General features: G+C 38.3%; 1 protein-coding gene across 1 annotated transcript; it reads left to right on the top strand.

Moving 5' to 3' along the window:
- The first annotated feature begins 673 nt into the window (after positions 1-673).
- macc1 (MET transcriptional regulator MACC1) lies at positions 674-8363 on the top strand. The gene is made up of 5 exons (XM_079837785.1): positions 674-775; positions 3960-4119; positions 4304-6339; positions 6423-6611; positions 7226-8363. Exons 2-5 carry the CDS (start codon positions 4002-4004, stop codon positions 7427-7429), a joined length of 2547 nt encoding a protein of 848 aa, XP_079693911.1. The 5' UTR covers positions 674-775; positions 3960-4001; the 3' UTR covers positions 7430-8363.
- Positions 8364-16281: the final 7918 nt, after the last annotated feature.

Here is a 16281-nt window from a genome sequence, read left to right as displayed (position 1 = left end):
ATGAAAAATAATACAATAAAATGTATGAAATATAATAAATATTTTTTTTAAAAAATAGGTCGTGTTGACTGTGCATGTTTTTTTTCTCCCTCAAACCAAAAACCTAGGCTACTTCTCAATTTTATTAGTGAATAGCCTGGGTGGAAAACATAACCAAGAAATTATCTGAAAATGTAAAAGCGTTTTTACAGTCCAGTGTAGCCTATGTGATTCGTGTGAATACGTAACTTTATCATAACATCATAATGATGTCATAAAAAGTTATAAACAAACATTCTCTTATGAACAACATTTTATTTTTAAACCATACCTTATTTGGTGAATTTCATATAGGCTAGGCCTACTTATAGAAGCAAATTTAGGAAAGGCTTTTGCTTTGGGAAAACATCTCTTTGTGTTTGCTTTGTTGAGACCATTATTTATTAGAATTACAAATTTTGATATTTCATATTTGCGATGTAGTTCAACATAGAAACACATTTTCCTCTCATTAATTTTCATACCTAACCGAAACCATTTTTTTCACGCAGTTTCAGGTGTTGCAACGTTCTGTGTGTACATAAAGAAGAGGCTTATGGGAGGTGGAGTCTAAATGAGAACCTGAGAATGACGTTCAATACGACTGTTTGACTGTTTGGTACTACGTATCCCAGTATGCACTTCTCCACTATTCAAGCAGATAGAGGCACACAGAAGTGTAAGGTGTACAGTTGGTGTCATTCCCCGACGATGAAAAAGTTCGCATAAAGTCTGTGGAAAAACTACCATGGTTCAGGTAGGCTAAGTGTTTTACGTTTACTCTTAGGTTTAAAATACCTTTCTGTATTTTCTGTACTTGTCCAACCAAAGCAAGAAAATAAAAAAAGACGTATTTGATTACATCAAAGGTCTTTCACGTGTTTTGATTGAAATAGATGTGCATGCATGTTGGAGGACAGCGTGTCTTGTGTGTCGTCCTGGCGTTTTATTAATCCTTAAATTATTGCGTGTGAGCTGTTTATTTCATATATAAACTTAGAGAAGACGCTTATGTTTTTAATATGGGATGACGTTTGCATGCGGTACAGGACAAACAGGTGTATTGTGACGTGGCTTGTGCAGGGCGTGTTAGCGCGTGTTGATTTGAATAGAGTACTCAGCCCTTTACTATGAACTGAGACAAAGCTTTGTTTAAGAGACACTGATATTTAGACAAGACAGACCTGTTTCCATGCATTGCCACTGCATAATACGCATTAATGAGTCATTCCCGGAGACAGGACAGAGAGGATACTGGACAGTGATTCAGAGACTGATGACAGAAGAAATTATTCAAAACAAGTTTCGCTGACTGATTCAATGAGACTCTTTATGGATAAAGTTTGAGTCATTATTTTGTAAACGTCTATTGTTGAATAAACGGCATAATTCGAATTATTATGAAATTATAAATTAATGTTTTTAAAAAACAAACAAATGATATGTTTAGTATTCTATTATGTATATTATATATAGTTCAGTTTCTATTGATTTATAAGGGTGTTTTCACACTTGAGTCCTCTTTAAATGAACCAAATTCAGACTCCTTTTAAGGATTAGTTCACCCCAAAATGAAAATTTCCTGATAATTTACTCACCCTCATCTCATCCAAGATGTTCATGTCTTTCTTTCTTCAGTCGAAAGTTTTCGGAAGAAAACATTCCCGGATTTTTCATCATATAATGTTTTTTAATTGCGACCAAAATGCTGAAGGTCCAAATCAATGCAGTTTCAAAGGGCTTTGAAGTGCTTCAAATGGTACTGCGTGATCCCAGCTGAGGAATAGGGTCTTGCCTAGCGAAACGATCGGTCATTTTCCCAAAAAAAAGAAAAAAAAACTTTTTATATACTTTTTAAACTAAATTGTTCATCTTGCGCAGATCTGCGAGATGCTAAGGATGACATAATAATGTCGGAATGGTCACGCTAGACGTAGGCAGAAGTACCGCCCCCGTGTTTACAAAGCGCTCACGTGAAGACTAATACAAATGCCCTTTAGCAAAAAAAAAAAAAAAAAAAGGTAAAACAAAGATATTGGATGATTTTGAAGTTGAAAATTTAGTGTTTTTGCTAAAGGCCGCTTTGTAAACACGGGGGCGGTGCACCTACATCTGGCGTGACCTTTCCTACGTGATTACGTCATCCTTAGCACCTCGCAGAGCTGCACTAACGTTAGATGAACAATTTAGGTTAACAAGTATATACATTTTTTTTGTTGTTGTTGAAAATGACAGATCGTTTCGCTAGATAAGACCCTATTCCTCAGCAGGGATCGCGCAGTACCATTTGAAGCACTTCAAAGCCCTTTTAAACTGTATTGAAAACCATTATATGATGAAAAATCCTGGAATATTTTCTTCAGAAAACTTGGTTTCTTTTCGACTGAAGAAAGAAAGACATGAACATCTTGGATGAGATGGGGGTGAGTAAATTATCAGGAAATGTTCATTTTGGGGTGAACTAATCCTTTAAGTGTGGACCAAGATGTGAACCATGTGAAAAAAGACCCAGTTCTCTTTATGTTCACACTGTCCCTGTCCTTGAAAGAGGACTCCGATCCTTTGGTCCACTTAAGTAATAATGTGGACTCAGACCTTTTGTGTTTGTACTTTTGTGCTTTTTGGATTTTGTCCATTTCAGTGATTGATGGCTGACCCTATATGGCCTTCAACATTTGATCCCATTCACTTGCATTGTATGTGCCTAACTAACCAAGATATTTGTTTGTAAAGATTATTATTATTATTAATTATTATTATTTTGTAAAATTACATTGCTACAAATGCTGTTGAATAAGCTAAACTCTATATCTTTTGCACTTTTGTTGCAATACTACATTCATATCCTTGCACATTCACTTTTGTAAATAATATTTATTTTGAATAGTTTTACTTGAATCATGTTTTGTTTATTTCAGAAGGCAATGATAACATCAGCATAGAAACAACAACAACAACAAAAATAAATAGGACAAATATAATATAAGAAAGATGCAAATGAAATAAAATGCAAACGGAATAATCAAGTGAAAAAATAAAACTGCATATTGTTCACTGTATGTTCCCAGGTGAAAAAGACGTAGGCTACTATTAAATATATTAAAAATGCATTGTAGTATATTTGTATTGTACTACAAACATACTCAAATACATTTTTAATGCATTTAATAGTACGTATTTTTCACCTGGGTTATATTAGGCTGCTGTCCCTTTAAGAACTACAGTAATGCACGGCCACGGATCTAATATAATGATACACATACATGATTTCTTCCAGATGTTTACATTCACTTAAGTGTGTTTTTGACACTTTAAATGCAATAAGACACTACAGAGAATTTAGTTTAGTACATGTGACAGCTGTGCATTCGCTTTGGGTGTGTAATACTGTTTTATGAGCGTACATCTCAATTTTCTTTACTTGCAAGGCGCACAGCCGCGTCTCTCTTACACAGTTTGTGTGAAGGAAGTGGTTAAAATTACAGTAAACAAGTGTACATTGTGTGAACGAATAATTTGTAGAGAATTTGGGAGAAAAGCAGCCATGATGAACAGCCGATTTGTACAGAGGTATCTGATGACCAAACTACATTAGAATTTGCGAATGTAAAAATCAAGTGAGCCCAGACTGATTTGTTCACCGCTCAGACATTTCCCGGACACGCACTAAGCGGCGCCAATCACAACTGGGCCAGCTAACCAATCACAACACATTTTGTATTTCGGAAGGAGGGGCTTCATCGAGAGTGGGGAGAGAGGAGCTGTAATCATGTAAAATATGTGGAAAATTTATGTTTTAAAAAAAAAAAAAATGAAGTATGAAAACATATTTTAGTACCCCCCAAAAACAAAATCAAGACTTTGTTAAAGGGCATAATAGGACCTCTTTAAGAATGTAACATCAGATATTTGATGTTAATTTGTTCATTCTTTTTCAATAGTTTTGACATTACAGACAGAGACGTTGACCTTGGATATACAAAATGGCAGCCGCAAAGCTAAAGTCAAACAGTCGTACAGGAAATCTGCTTCGGAGTAGATCGGAGGGCACGCTGATAGATATAGACGAGAATGTGACCATCAACAACAACAACCTTCATGGTAATTATTCTGCCATTGTATTTTTATTGCATTTGTTAAATGTGAACGTCATTTTCAAAATCAAAATATTATATTTGCTTCACAAACATACTATGCAAACTGATTTAGCTGTCATAACAAATACATGTATTATGATTTTGTTTCTCAGCTCTCCTGTGACATTTAAAATCTTCTCTTCTCTTAGGGGGTTATGAGATTGGAAATACCTCTGAGTGGCCTGTCATACCGAAAGAAATGGTAAATCAGAAACAAACTACCAACCCCTTTTGGAATCAGATGGCCAAGTCAAATCCATTCTTAAATGATATCGTCCACACCAGTACCTATGATTCTGGAGTGTCCATGCTGAAAGAGGATCCCTTATCTCTGTTCGACAGCATTAATGAGGACTCTCTCAGCACATCATCAGATGAAACAAACTTTGCCCATCTTTTAGCACCCAGACAAAACAATTTAAACCGATCTGGGAGGTGGAGAAGTGCCTCGGATATACTTGACAGCCTTGAGAAGAAGGAGGACAAGAGGTCAATGAGACTCAACTCTCAAGAACCATTCCTGAATCCTGATTTTGAGTGGTTGAAGAATGACAGAGAAGCTTACAAAATGGCTTGGTTAAGTCATAGGCAGCTAACTAGGTCCTGTTTGGATCTGAGCCTAATGAAACAAAGTATTGGATGGGCCCAGACTCAGGCCACAGACATTCAAATCTGCTGCAAGATTGACCACGCTGGAGGCTCTGTGCAGTTGCCAGACACCGATATCACTGCTCATGTTCCCCAGGGACATGTCCCCCCAGGTGAGATCCAAGAAATTGGCCTCAAAGTTCTCCTCGATCCTCCCACAGGAATAAACAACAACTACACCACAACTCTGAGCCCTCTTTTAGAGGTCAACCTCAGTAACCGCAATGTTTCGGGGGGCATTTCGCTGGAAATGAGAATGGCTGCCAAAGTAAAAAATGACCCCACAAGCCAAGTCTTGACCTCTTTCGTCGGTCTACTCTCTCAAAGGAAAGAGGGACCTTATCAGAAGATAAAAGACTGTTATATATACAATGATGTGTTGCAGATGAAACTCCTTGATTTAAAACCGCACATGTATGTCATAACTGCTGCTGAGGCCACTGTTCTGGAGCAACCTGCAACGTCAATATGGGATTACTTGGATCGCCATATGACTCTGGCCGTCTACGGTCCCAAGCACATACACCCATCGCTCAAAGTAATGCTAGTCATATTGAACCATAGTAATATTCCACCCAGGCTCCCTTTCTCTGATGTCCAGAGGGGTAACAGGAACCTTCCCCCTGTTGTCTTGGAGCTTTGGGGAAAGCATCATTTCAACCCACAGGGTCTTAAAGATCTTCATATTGCTTCTAGAGTATTGGATCCAACCTTCGAAGTGAAACCGGTGGATCAGAATAAAGAGGTTAAGCAGGAGCAGCTTAGAGCTGGAAAAGTGCTCCATCTACCGTTAGATCTGGTCAAGGTGGGTGTAGGTGAAATGAGTCCCTTCAAACTCAGCATTGAGGTGACGGATACAAAGAGTCACACTTTGGGAGACTTCTATGTCACCTCCCCTGAAGCTGCCCCTCTGAGGTCGGAAAAACACAGCCACAGACGGTCAGATCGTCAGAGGGAAGTGACGCCCATTCCAGAGGAATCAATCCCAGAAATCCTCACCCAGAAGTTTCAGGACAAACCTGTAGATTTGCATTGGTATGGGGTAGCGATAAAATCGATTCTCAGACAACCGAGAGTGGAATATCTCCTGGAATACTTTAAAGGTGATACAATTGCTTTGCTTTCTAAGGAAACCGTTAGATCTGTAGGCCAGATGAAGGTTAAGGAATGGTACATTGGCTTTCTCCGAGGAAGAGTCGGCTTAGTGCACTGCAAGAACCTGAAGGTCATAACCAAGGATCAAGTCATCGACTTCACTGCAATTAAGCTAACCACGCCTGTCCTCTTGGATAATATGACAATTCCTTTTAAAAAACTCACCTACATGTACTCTGCTATTCAGACCCTGGTCACAGAGCACGTCAAATGCTGGAGAACCTTTGCTGAGGCTCTCGGTTACTCCGAGGTCTCGGTTGACAGCATCTCTAGGAGACATGCTGAAACTGAGGCGGAGAAGGTGGCCTGTGTTCTAGAAAAGCTCAAGGAAGACTGTCATGCAGAGAAGATTAAGAAAAAGTTCCAGCATGAGCTTATCATTGTACGTATATTTTATTCAGACATACATTCATGTACAACAAAATTGAGGAAAACATGGGATTTAATCATTTATATTCCCCACAGGGGTTGTTAAAGATGGATGTTCAAGGCGTAGTAGCCCATCTCATCCAGGATATAGTGATTCTGTCCACAGCAGTAGAGCTTGGAGTGCGATGGCGGGAACTTGCCGAGCGATTAGGGAAGCTCTCCAGTGCACAGATTGCTGCTTATGAGGCACCACACAAAGGGAAAAATGGAGAAGTTAGTGGCCAGGTGAGCTAAAATAAAGAAAGATAGTAGTATATATATATTTTTTTTTACTAAATGGCATTAATTTACACTTAATGAAAATAACAACTAGATTCTATTTACACTTTGAAAATGTTACATGTTGTGATGATACATGTTATTTTCACTTTTCAAATCATTATTTTTTATTGAAAATAAATGCCTTTCCAATTTAGTGGAAAAAGGGAGTAGAGCGCATTTGGAAAAAAGACTGATTCAAACTCGGTTTGTTTTGCCACGCAACTTGTTGGCAGAGGCTATTTACACTAACTCGGCCCACTGACGTCTTTTTGGGCCAGACAAAATTACGTAAGACGCTGAATTGTCAACAGTAGCAATAGTGTAGGGGCTATTGCTACTGTTGACGATTCAGCGTCTTCCGTAATTTTGTCTGGCCCAACCAGACGTCAGTGGGCCGAGTTAGTGTAAATAGCCTCTGCCAACAAGGCAGGCTATTTGCACTTAATGTAAATAAACACTCCGCAATACCGTGTTAAATTTGTTATTATTTATTATTAAATTATCATTGACATGATTTTCAGAATAAGCTCTAACCCAATCCTAGTCATATATTTGATTTATTGTTCTTTATTCAATAGTCAATGTGGAAGCCTGCATATGACTTCCTGTATGCCTGGAGTAAGCGATACGGGGACGGATACAGGGATATGATTCAAGACCTTCACCTGGCCCTGGATAAGATGAAGAGCCCAGTGACCAAGCAGTGGAGACATATCACTGGAGCTCTCATCACTGTCAACTGCATGGAGATCCTAAGGGCATCTGCCTTCCTCAGAGGTTAGGGGACAACTCTTGGAGCACCTGCACTTCATATTGAGGTGATCATGTTGAGTTCATGCTGATAGCTGTGCCATATTTTTTTAGATGTCATGAATATCTACGTTTGGTGGCATCTACCCTTGATGAAATCCATTCTTTGAAAAGTACTGAATATTTGTTACTGTATACGTGTCTGTATATTATACGTGTTGTGTTTTATAGTCACAGCTGTTTCATGTTGAATTCACTGACAAACTTGTGAAAACCTTTATCTAATTCTTAAAAGACTATTAAGTTGTTACTAAGTCCCTTATGCAATATTAATGTTTTGAGGGTTGATGGTGGAAAAATAAATAGGAAATGTTTTATTGTGAGAGAGATGAAATCTGAAATATATTTTCATTCTAGATGAACTGCCTCAAGGTCACCAGTTTTCTTTGTTTTACTTAAACAATATTGCTTGAATTGTAAGTGTCTATATGAGTATGTTTTAATGTTTGAAGCTGTATGTGGAATGTCTGGTAAATGTTACATGCATTTTGGCCTTCTTGGAATGTAACTTAGTATATCAGTATATTGATAATTTCACTATTCCAGGATGGACCACTTTATAGATCTAACGTCATTATACTTAAGTGTATTGCATGATATACTGGCAAATTGTATTTATCTATTTTTGTATTTTGTGTTTTTCTAGTTGTCATTTTAAGTGTACTAACTACAGTGTTTAAGAGTGAGGGTTCTTGTATAATTGCAAACCTTTCCTGTTAGAACAGTCTTAATCTATTTTGTATTGTTGTATTTTTTAATGCTAATACACTTTGAGATTTGTTATAATACTTCAAATATAACCACTCATGTCATGAAGGAGCTCTATAATAATGGGCAAAGATAATAATAAAGATGTTTTTAAGTATTTGAATCTCCAAATTACTTCATTAAATTGCTTAAAATATCTCCTTGTTTAATTTAATGGGAAATGCACAATGGGCAGCATATCATAACCGGTCCGCAGATGATACTATCTGCATTGGATTCTGGCTAGTGTAGCGATGTGCAGCTCATTTAAAAATGAGGCCATTATTTTGACACCAATGGGTTCTCCATTGACCTCAAGGTCACAGCCTCATTTACAATACAGGATGCTTATAAAGCTCATTAGCCTTCAGTTATGCTAGACTCTGAACTATTTCAAAAGGAAGTACGGTCCGTTGCTTAGAGATCTCAGGCGTTGTCAGTCACACATCAACAGTCTCTTAAAATTCCTAACTTTGTCAGCTCACCAAAATGTACTTCACCCTTTTCTGTGGTATCTGTTACTTATTTAACATGCGTGTTTACCTAGCTCTTATCCTGCTAAGCGTTTCATTGTTCAGTGTCACCCTCTGAAAGTTCAGCTCAGCTAAGCTGTATTAGCCTTTTACCAAGTCATGATTATGTACTCAAAAATAACAGCATGAACGCCCAGGAAAAAGTCAAGTATGCTAGAGCAGAGTTTTTCAAACCGGTCCTAGAGCACCCCCAGCACTGCACATTTTGCGTGTCTCTCTGACACACCTATTTCAAGTCTTGCTGTCTCTACTAATGAGCTGATGAGTTGAATCAGGTGTGTAGGATGAGGGAGACACACTATGGCTGTGTCCCAATTCGGGGGCTGCATCCTTCAAAGGCCGCATTTGAAGGCCGATTGCGTCACTGCAGCGCGACGAAGGCTGTCCCAATTCGAAGGGGCCTTCAAATGCAGCCTGCCGTTCGTGTTGCCAAGTCCGCGTCTTTTCAGCCGAATTAGGCTACTTTTAAGTTGTTTCCGCGGGTGAAAAATTATTTCCGCGGGTTTGTTTCTACCCCATAAGTACGATTTCGCCGCTCCAACACCCCCAAACGTACAACTCCAGTGGAGAATTTGGCCGCTCGATGGAGAAAATCGCATTGGCAGTTTTGGACTACTTTTGTTGCAGAGACTTGGCAACCCTACCCACCGTTCTTCTCCCCGGCCGCGAAGGATAGAACCATAGGATAGAACCAACCAGAACAAGTGGATCCTTCGCAGTGTATTCCTCTGCCCATCCCGCGGCCGAGGAATACACTTATAAATGTAAGTATTTTGTTTTTTCATTTACTCAAATAACCAACGAAACGTTTTAAAAGCCGGTGGTCTTTATTTCTGTGTTACCACTGCACGGCTGTATTCGTTACGTGATCTGATGTAATATTTCGTTTTGTTTTATGGATGAAGTTTTATGGATGACAGCTTTATAGGGCTCGGGCGTATGACGTCATTACTTTGCGTGGCGGCCATGTTGATGGCCTCATTTGCTGCTACTCGGACTACTGCGCACTGTTTATAGACGTGCTCCCTCTCAGTCGTGTGTCTTAATTTGGCGTTATTATTGGAAACCATGGTAAACCGTTGCTGCATTGTGGGGTGTAACACTAGATCACATAATCGCCATGGGAAAAAGTTCGAAAATGGATTAACTGAGTCGTCGGCTCGCTTGGATCGCGCTTGTAAGACAAACTGTTACCTGGGGATATGGTGTTGGCTGATCGCGGCTTTGACATAAAGGACAGTGTGTGGGACTTATGTGTGCCGAGGTAAAGATCCCTGCTTTCACAAAAGGACGCTGTCAGCTGGATGCAAGAGATGTGGGGAGCACAAGAAAAAATGCCCACCTCCGAATTCACGTGTAAAGGGTGATTGTAACCGTCCGCAACAAGTACACTATTTTGTCAGATAAAGTACCGATTCACATGGTGTTGCCAAGCAAGGACGAAGACATGACATTCCTCTATAAGATTGTGTATGTATGTTGTGCTCTGACAAACATGAGCCCTAGCGTTGAAATAAAATAAATGTGCATTAAATACAGCCATAAGTGTCTGTTGCATCCATACCCACAATCTTCAAAATAAATATACTTAAATCAATATAATGTGCAAAAGCAAGAAGTGTCGCACAATCGCAATAACCGTATAATGTGCAAAAGCAAGAAGTGTCACACAATCGCAATAACCGTATAATGTGCAAAAGCAAGAAGTGTCACACAATCAGATATTTTTCAGTGTTTATTTGCAAGTAGTGCAACCTGAGAACACAGAACGGTGCAGAATGCTTCAAGGTAAAAGGTTAACGTTACATAGGCTTCATGGTCTGCAGCTCCTGAACCCATCCATTTGTGAACTGCAAATTTCATATGAATCCAAACCGTTAATAGTTCCAATTTTGTCCATATACCGGTCCCTGGCTTCCCTATTTAACGTATCCCTGTAAATTCCACATCCTTTTCGGGATTTTAACATAGTTTTTCTTTCTCCCAACTCTGCTTCTCCTCGTTCGATTTGCTGTATGTTTACATTCGCGAGGCCATCAACATGGCCGCCACGTCCCAGAATGCAACGCAGCGCCCGAGCCCTATTAAAATGAGGGCAGCAAATGAGTATTTATTTACCGGGCCGAAAAACTCGGCCAGTGTGGATTGGAGTACGACCCATTTGTAGTATTTCCATAGGTTCTTGTGTAGGTAGGCTATAGGGAGGCTTTAGTTTATCCTATACAAACCCCACAAAAAAAGAATATAGAATTTGAGTAGGCTATCTATAAATATGATTTCTGGAGTATTTTGTATGTTTGTAGGCTACTGATGCATCATATTTTTTTAATTTTCTTAAGATTGCACCCCTGCCTTGCAGGTTAAAAAAAAAATTACAACTTAAAAACAAACAAACAAACAAAGTATGCAAGTAAACAGACACATCTTTACTGAAATGTATTGTGCTGTTGTGTTTGTTATTGAGTGACATGTTTATTTCCTCTGCCTTATAGTATTGAAAGTGTCCTGGGACAGGTGAGGAATTGGGAAACTTGGCCATGGTTTGTCTTCATGAATGAGGTGTTGGGACAACCCCACTGTCCTCATTACCTCCATCCCTGAGGACACACCAGGGCCAAGTTCAGCAGAGGATGACCAAGATGAGGAGCAACTCCACCAAGAGGAAACGAGACCGAGAGGATGAGCTGATGGAGAGACTGAGGGAGGACATGAAGAGAGAGACAGAGGAGAGCAGGGAGAGAATGGACTGATTGTTTTCTCTTCTTGAGAGATTGTTGAGAACTAAAACTTTGGTTTTGTAAATTAAAATGTGTAAATTAAATATTATCGTTCTACATATTATTTTTGTAATGCAAGTTATAATTTGTAAATGAAATAAATAATTCTGTACATTTATGTCAATTCATTTGTAAATGAAACAATAAATTCTTCTATACATTTTTATTTACAGTACTTTTTACAACTATTTACATAAGTTACGTTTAAGATTAGAAAAACAAAATACATTTTAAAATTAACAGTACATAAAACAGATGGAAGAAAATGTTTTTATGTAGTCTTTTATTGAGCTGGGCTTTATTGACCCTGGTGAAGCCTCTGTCAGCGGGACATCATCTGGATCAGTGCATTTTCCACTGTCTGCCAACAGGTTTGCAGTGCTGACTTATTCGACGGCTGCCATGTAGCTAATATGTTTTCAGAAAGAGGGAAGAATAAATTAAATTACCTCACATTCTCAAATCAAACCATAAAATATTTTAACATGCATAACTGTTCTATGAGCTGAACTCTGACTGCAGAACAGCGGCCCTCCAAGACCAACGGTGCCTATCCCTCATCTAGAAGACATATTTATTTAAGACAGTGTATTTTATTTTTAGATTCTTTTTTAAACGATAACTAATAATGAAATCTAATAATCATGTGTAAAAAGTCAGTTTTTCATTAAACCACAATATTTGCCTCTGAGATGAAGTTGAATAAAAATCTGAGGTACTTCACAATTATACTCAAATACAGAGTAAATGCATTTCGTTACATTATTAGTAATATTTAGCAACTGTTGACAGCTGCTTTTGAAGAGAACTGAAATTAACATTTATACTGGACTTTAAAGTTATATTCAACTGCCTAAAAACAAAACCACTAAATATGTAGTAAACTATATAAAATCGTATGTTGGTAACATATTTAGTCAACATTTTATTTTTATCAGTAGATACATTCGATTACTGGAGTAAATTGAAACACAATACTAGCATTTAAAAGTGTAATCTGGCAATTTCTCTTCAAAAACGTGACGTCGCGGCGCGCAATGAATTCTGGGGTAGGCAAGGCTGCGAAGCATCCATCCAACTATCCTTCATTTCATGGGAAAAGAAGGACGCATTTGCAGGCCGTATTTTGAAGGATCCTTCGAAGGACCTACGAATTGGGACAGCCTTCGTCGCGCCGCGGTGACGCAATCCGCTATACCTTCCACTGTAAACGAGTCTCGGTGCGTCCTTTGGAGGCCGCGTCGGCCGCGCACTTCAAAGGACACGGCCTTCAAAGGATGCAGCCCTTGAATTGGGACACAGCTTACGGCTGCGTCCGAAAACCTAGGCAGCTGAATTGTTGCCTTATCAGACAGTGACTTGTAAGGCAGCGTTTGTGCATGAAGGCACCTCACGAAACTAATTTCGGACAGACTTCTAAGGCCAGGGGTGTACAATCCTGATCCTGGAGGGCCACTGTCCTGCAAAGTTTAACTCCAACCCCAATTAAACACACCTGAATCAGCTAATCAAGGTCTTATTAGGGATACTAGAAACTTCTAGGCACAGGATTGTGGGATATCAAAGGCAGCAAAGGATACTGCCTTCAAAAATCGATTAGATGAAGGTATCTCAGGAGACAGGAATCGAAGCTAACATTAGATTTGGACGTGCCTTGATGCCTTCCTATCTTTAAATGTGTCCTCCGAGGGCAGCATTTTCCAGGTTTCAGATGCAGCCAAAATGTGTAGTGCTGGAGGTGCTCCAGGACCGGTTTGAAAAGCACTGTGCTAGAGGAATGGGCTACCTTAAAGTCAATCCTTGAGAAAAAAACATAAAAAAATAAAAGAAACATGTCTCTGTTTCTGTCAGGATCTCCATCCAATAAATATGTGTAGCCCCATTTCATAAAAAAACAATTCATACAATGAAATGTAATTGAGTTAGTCCAACTCGACCACCAATTTGATCAAATACAGTTTGATCAATGTCAGTTTTGACATTGATGGCCTACATTTATAAAATGACTTTTTTATGCTGGTCAAACTTAAATTAAAACATTTGATTGGACAATCAATTATAAGAAGTTTCATTCACATTATACACAAGACTGGCGTCACTCCTGACGTTAGAGATCACTGAGTGCCCACAGCCTATACACAGGCGCTACTCTTCTGCATAATAGTAACCACAAAATTCAGAAACATTACAGAAACTCCTCTAAATAACTGAACATTAAACACTAACATTAACTTACAACATCTTTCCCTTTAATGAAAAACACATCCAATAACACTTTAATCTATACATTTACTCTCCTAATGCAGTCACTTGCAAAGCATGCTGGGAACTACAGATCCACTGCCCAGTTAGTTACGTCAACAAAAATTATTCTTGTCATTTTAACAAATGAATTAAGTAAACTTCAGTTTACAATATACTAGGTGGATTGAACAATTAAATTGAGTTGCGAGAAAATGCTAAAAAAAAATTGTTACTTTAACTAATTTTAATTTATTAAACTAAACAAGAGGCAAAAAAAAATATTTTTTGAGTGCACAATGGGCTTCAGTATTGTTTTGGATCCATTGACGCCAAAGACTTAATATATAGGAAGACGTGCACGATTACTTATGAATGGGAGAAAGAGCAACGCCCAATATGGTGAATAAGCCCCGCCTTATAAATGAAAGAGCCAATCGTTGATTAGTAAAGTTAGAAGCTCCAGTTGCAACCTGCGCATGCGCATAAGCTTTGTCCAGGTTCAAGCGTTTAGAATCAAAATGTATGAGACAGTTGTTGTTGGTGACATTGGTGATTTCAAATATTAAATTTAATCTTATTTGTTTTGGAGAATTTGACCCATTCAAAGAAATAGGTGCTGTACTTGCATGGCCGAGATGCGTTTCAAAGATGGCCGCCGAGTGAAATGATTTGTCTTAAAGAGACTTTGTTGACGTTCATTGTATGGACAAAAACAGTTGAAACATTCTTCTTTTGGGTTCTCATTCAGGTTTGGATCAACATAAGGGTGAGTAATCAATGACAGAATTTTCATTTTTGGATTGATGAGCAATCTCTTTGATTATGAATATTACAAACCATCTTACATTTCAATGATATTAGTGTGATTGATGTCCAAAACTCTGGACTTAATTGAATGGTCACAGCCCACAGGCTGTTAGTGTGTTATTTTAGATAACACTGACCCATTCCAAATCTCAGCATGTGACAAGGAGGAAATAGAGCTATCTGATTGGTTATATAGAGAAAGGTTTGCAAACTGAAGACCAAATTATAGTATAAGCAGCACTGACCCACATAAAAGACAGAGGTTTCTGTGTATTGATGTTTCACCATCAATTTCTTGATTTGTCATAAATGACATAATATTGTAGTTCTCTCTCTTCATAATTACATACATTTACATACTCTTTTAATTTCATACATAATAAATAAACATGCTTCATTTGCATGGTGTTCTTAATGTCACTGTAACTTATCACAACTTTGGATTTATTACATCTTTTGATCACACCTAGTTTTACGCTTGCATGTGGTTCTTCTGGGTGGGAGAGGTGGTTACTGTTTACCAGACCTGACCAGCCAGAGAACATCTGGTACCATCAGAGGAATTATCTCTGTTATATGGTGCTCGATATTTCAAAGATCTATTGATTCCAAAGTGGTCCCGGCAAATTTGGAAAAAGTCTCTTATAATTCCTGTGCCAATACTGGCCCGTCCTGCTGAGAATAATGATTTTAGACCAATTGCCCTTACATCAGTATAGTGATAAAGTGTTTTGAGAAATGTATGGTGTCAATGTTAAGAGAAAATGTTCATAGTCACTTAGATCCACTTTTTGCTTATAAGAAAGGAAAAGGAACAGGTGATGCTATAAATAGTTTGATGCATTTGGTTTTAAATCACCTGGAGGATACAGATGCTTATGCACAAGTGCTTTTTATTAATTTTAGTTCAGCTTTTAATACTATACAACCACGTCTTAATTAAAAAAAGTAAAGCAGTTAGATGTAAATCCTACAAGTATACAGTGGTATCACTCCTTTTTAACAAAGAGAACTCAGAGAGTAAAATTAAATAATAGCTTATCTCAAGTAAAGTACTGTGGCACTGGCACTCCTCAGGGCTGTGTTAGCTCACCAGCTCTTTTCACACTATACACTAATGAGTGCTCAAGTAGGCACCCACAGAACTATATTCTGAAGTACTCGGATGATACAGTAATTTTAAGTCTGCTGAAAAAACAAGACTCTTGCTCTATCTATCATTCTAAGATTAACTCATTTTGTGATTGGTGTGATGCAATTTTTGCAGTTAATACTAAGAAAACAAATTCATTTTTGATTAAAAGGGAATTGGGGATCATATGCCTCTATCTGTTCATAATCAAGAAATAGACACACATGTACATAGACAAATCTCTTATGTGGGACAAACATGTTGATTGGGTGTGTGAAAGACTTCACCAGAGATTGTTTTTTTTTTTTTAACGAAGATTGAGGTTTTATGGAGTCAATAAGAAAATGATGTTCCTCTTTTATCAGTCATCAGATATGGCTTGCCTACCGTGTTTGGTAATCTTTCTGTTAAATCCAAATCAAAGATAATGTATATGGTTCGAACAGCTATGAAAATGATCGGACTGAAAGACTATCCTAGCATCCTATCCCGTCCTTCGGATGAGACGTTAAACCGAGGTCCTGACTCTCTGTGGTCATTAAAAATCCCAGGATGTCCTTCGATAAAGAGTAGGGGTGTAACCC

This window comes from Gobio gobio (assembly GCF_949357685.1).
Source record: "Gobio gobio genome assembly, chromosome: 15".
NCBI classification, from domain to species: domain Eukaryota; kingdom Metazoa; phylum Chordata; class Actinopteri; order Cypriniformes; family Gobionidae; genus Gobio; species Gobio gobio.
This window is presented reverse-complemented; position numbering and strand designations above follow the sequence as displayed.

Bases quoted from the DNA above. Each gene is read 5' to 3' on its own strand.
- macc1 (XM_079837785.1), top strand. From the start codon at position 4,002: ATGGCAGCCGCAAAGCTAAAGTCAAACAGTCGTACAGGAAATCTGCTT. The intron at 4,120-4,303 runs GTAATTATTCTG...CTCTTCTCTTAG, and splicing joins CAACAACAACAACCTTCATG to GGGGTTATGAGATTGGAAAT. The intron at 6,612-7,225 runs GTGAGCTAAAAT...TTTATTCAATAG, and splicing joins ATGGAGAAGTTAGTGGCCAG to TCAATGTGGAAGCCTGCATA.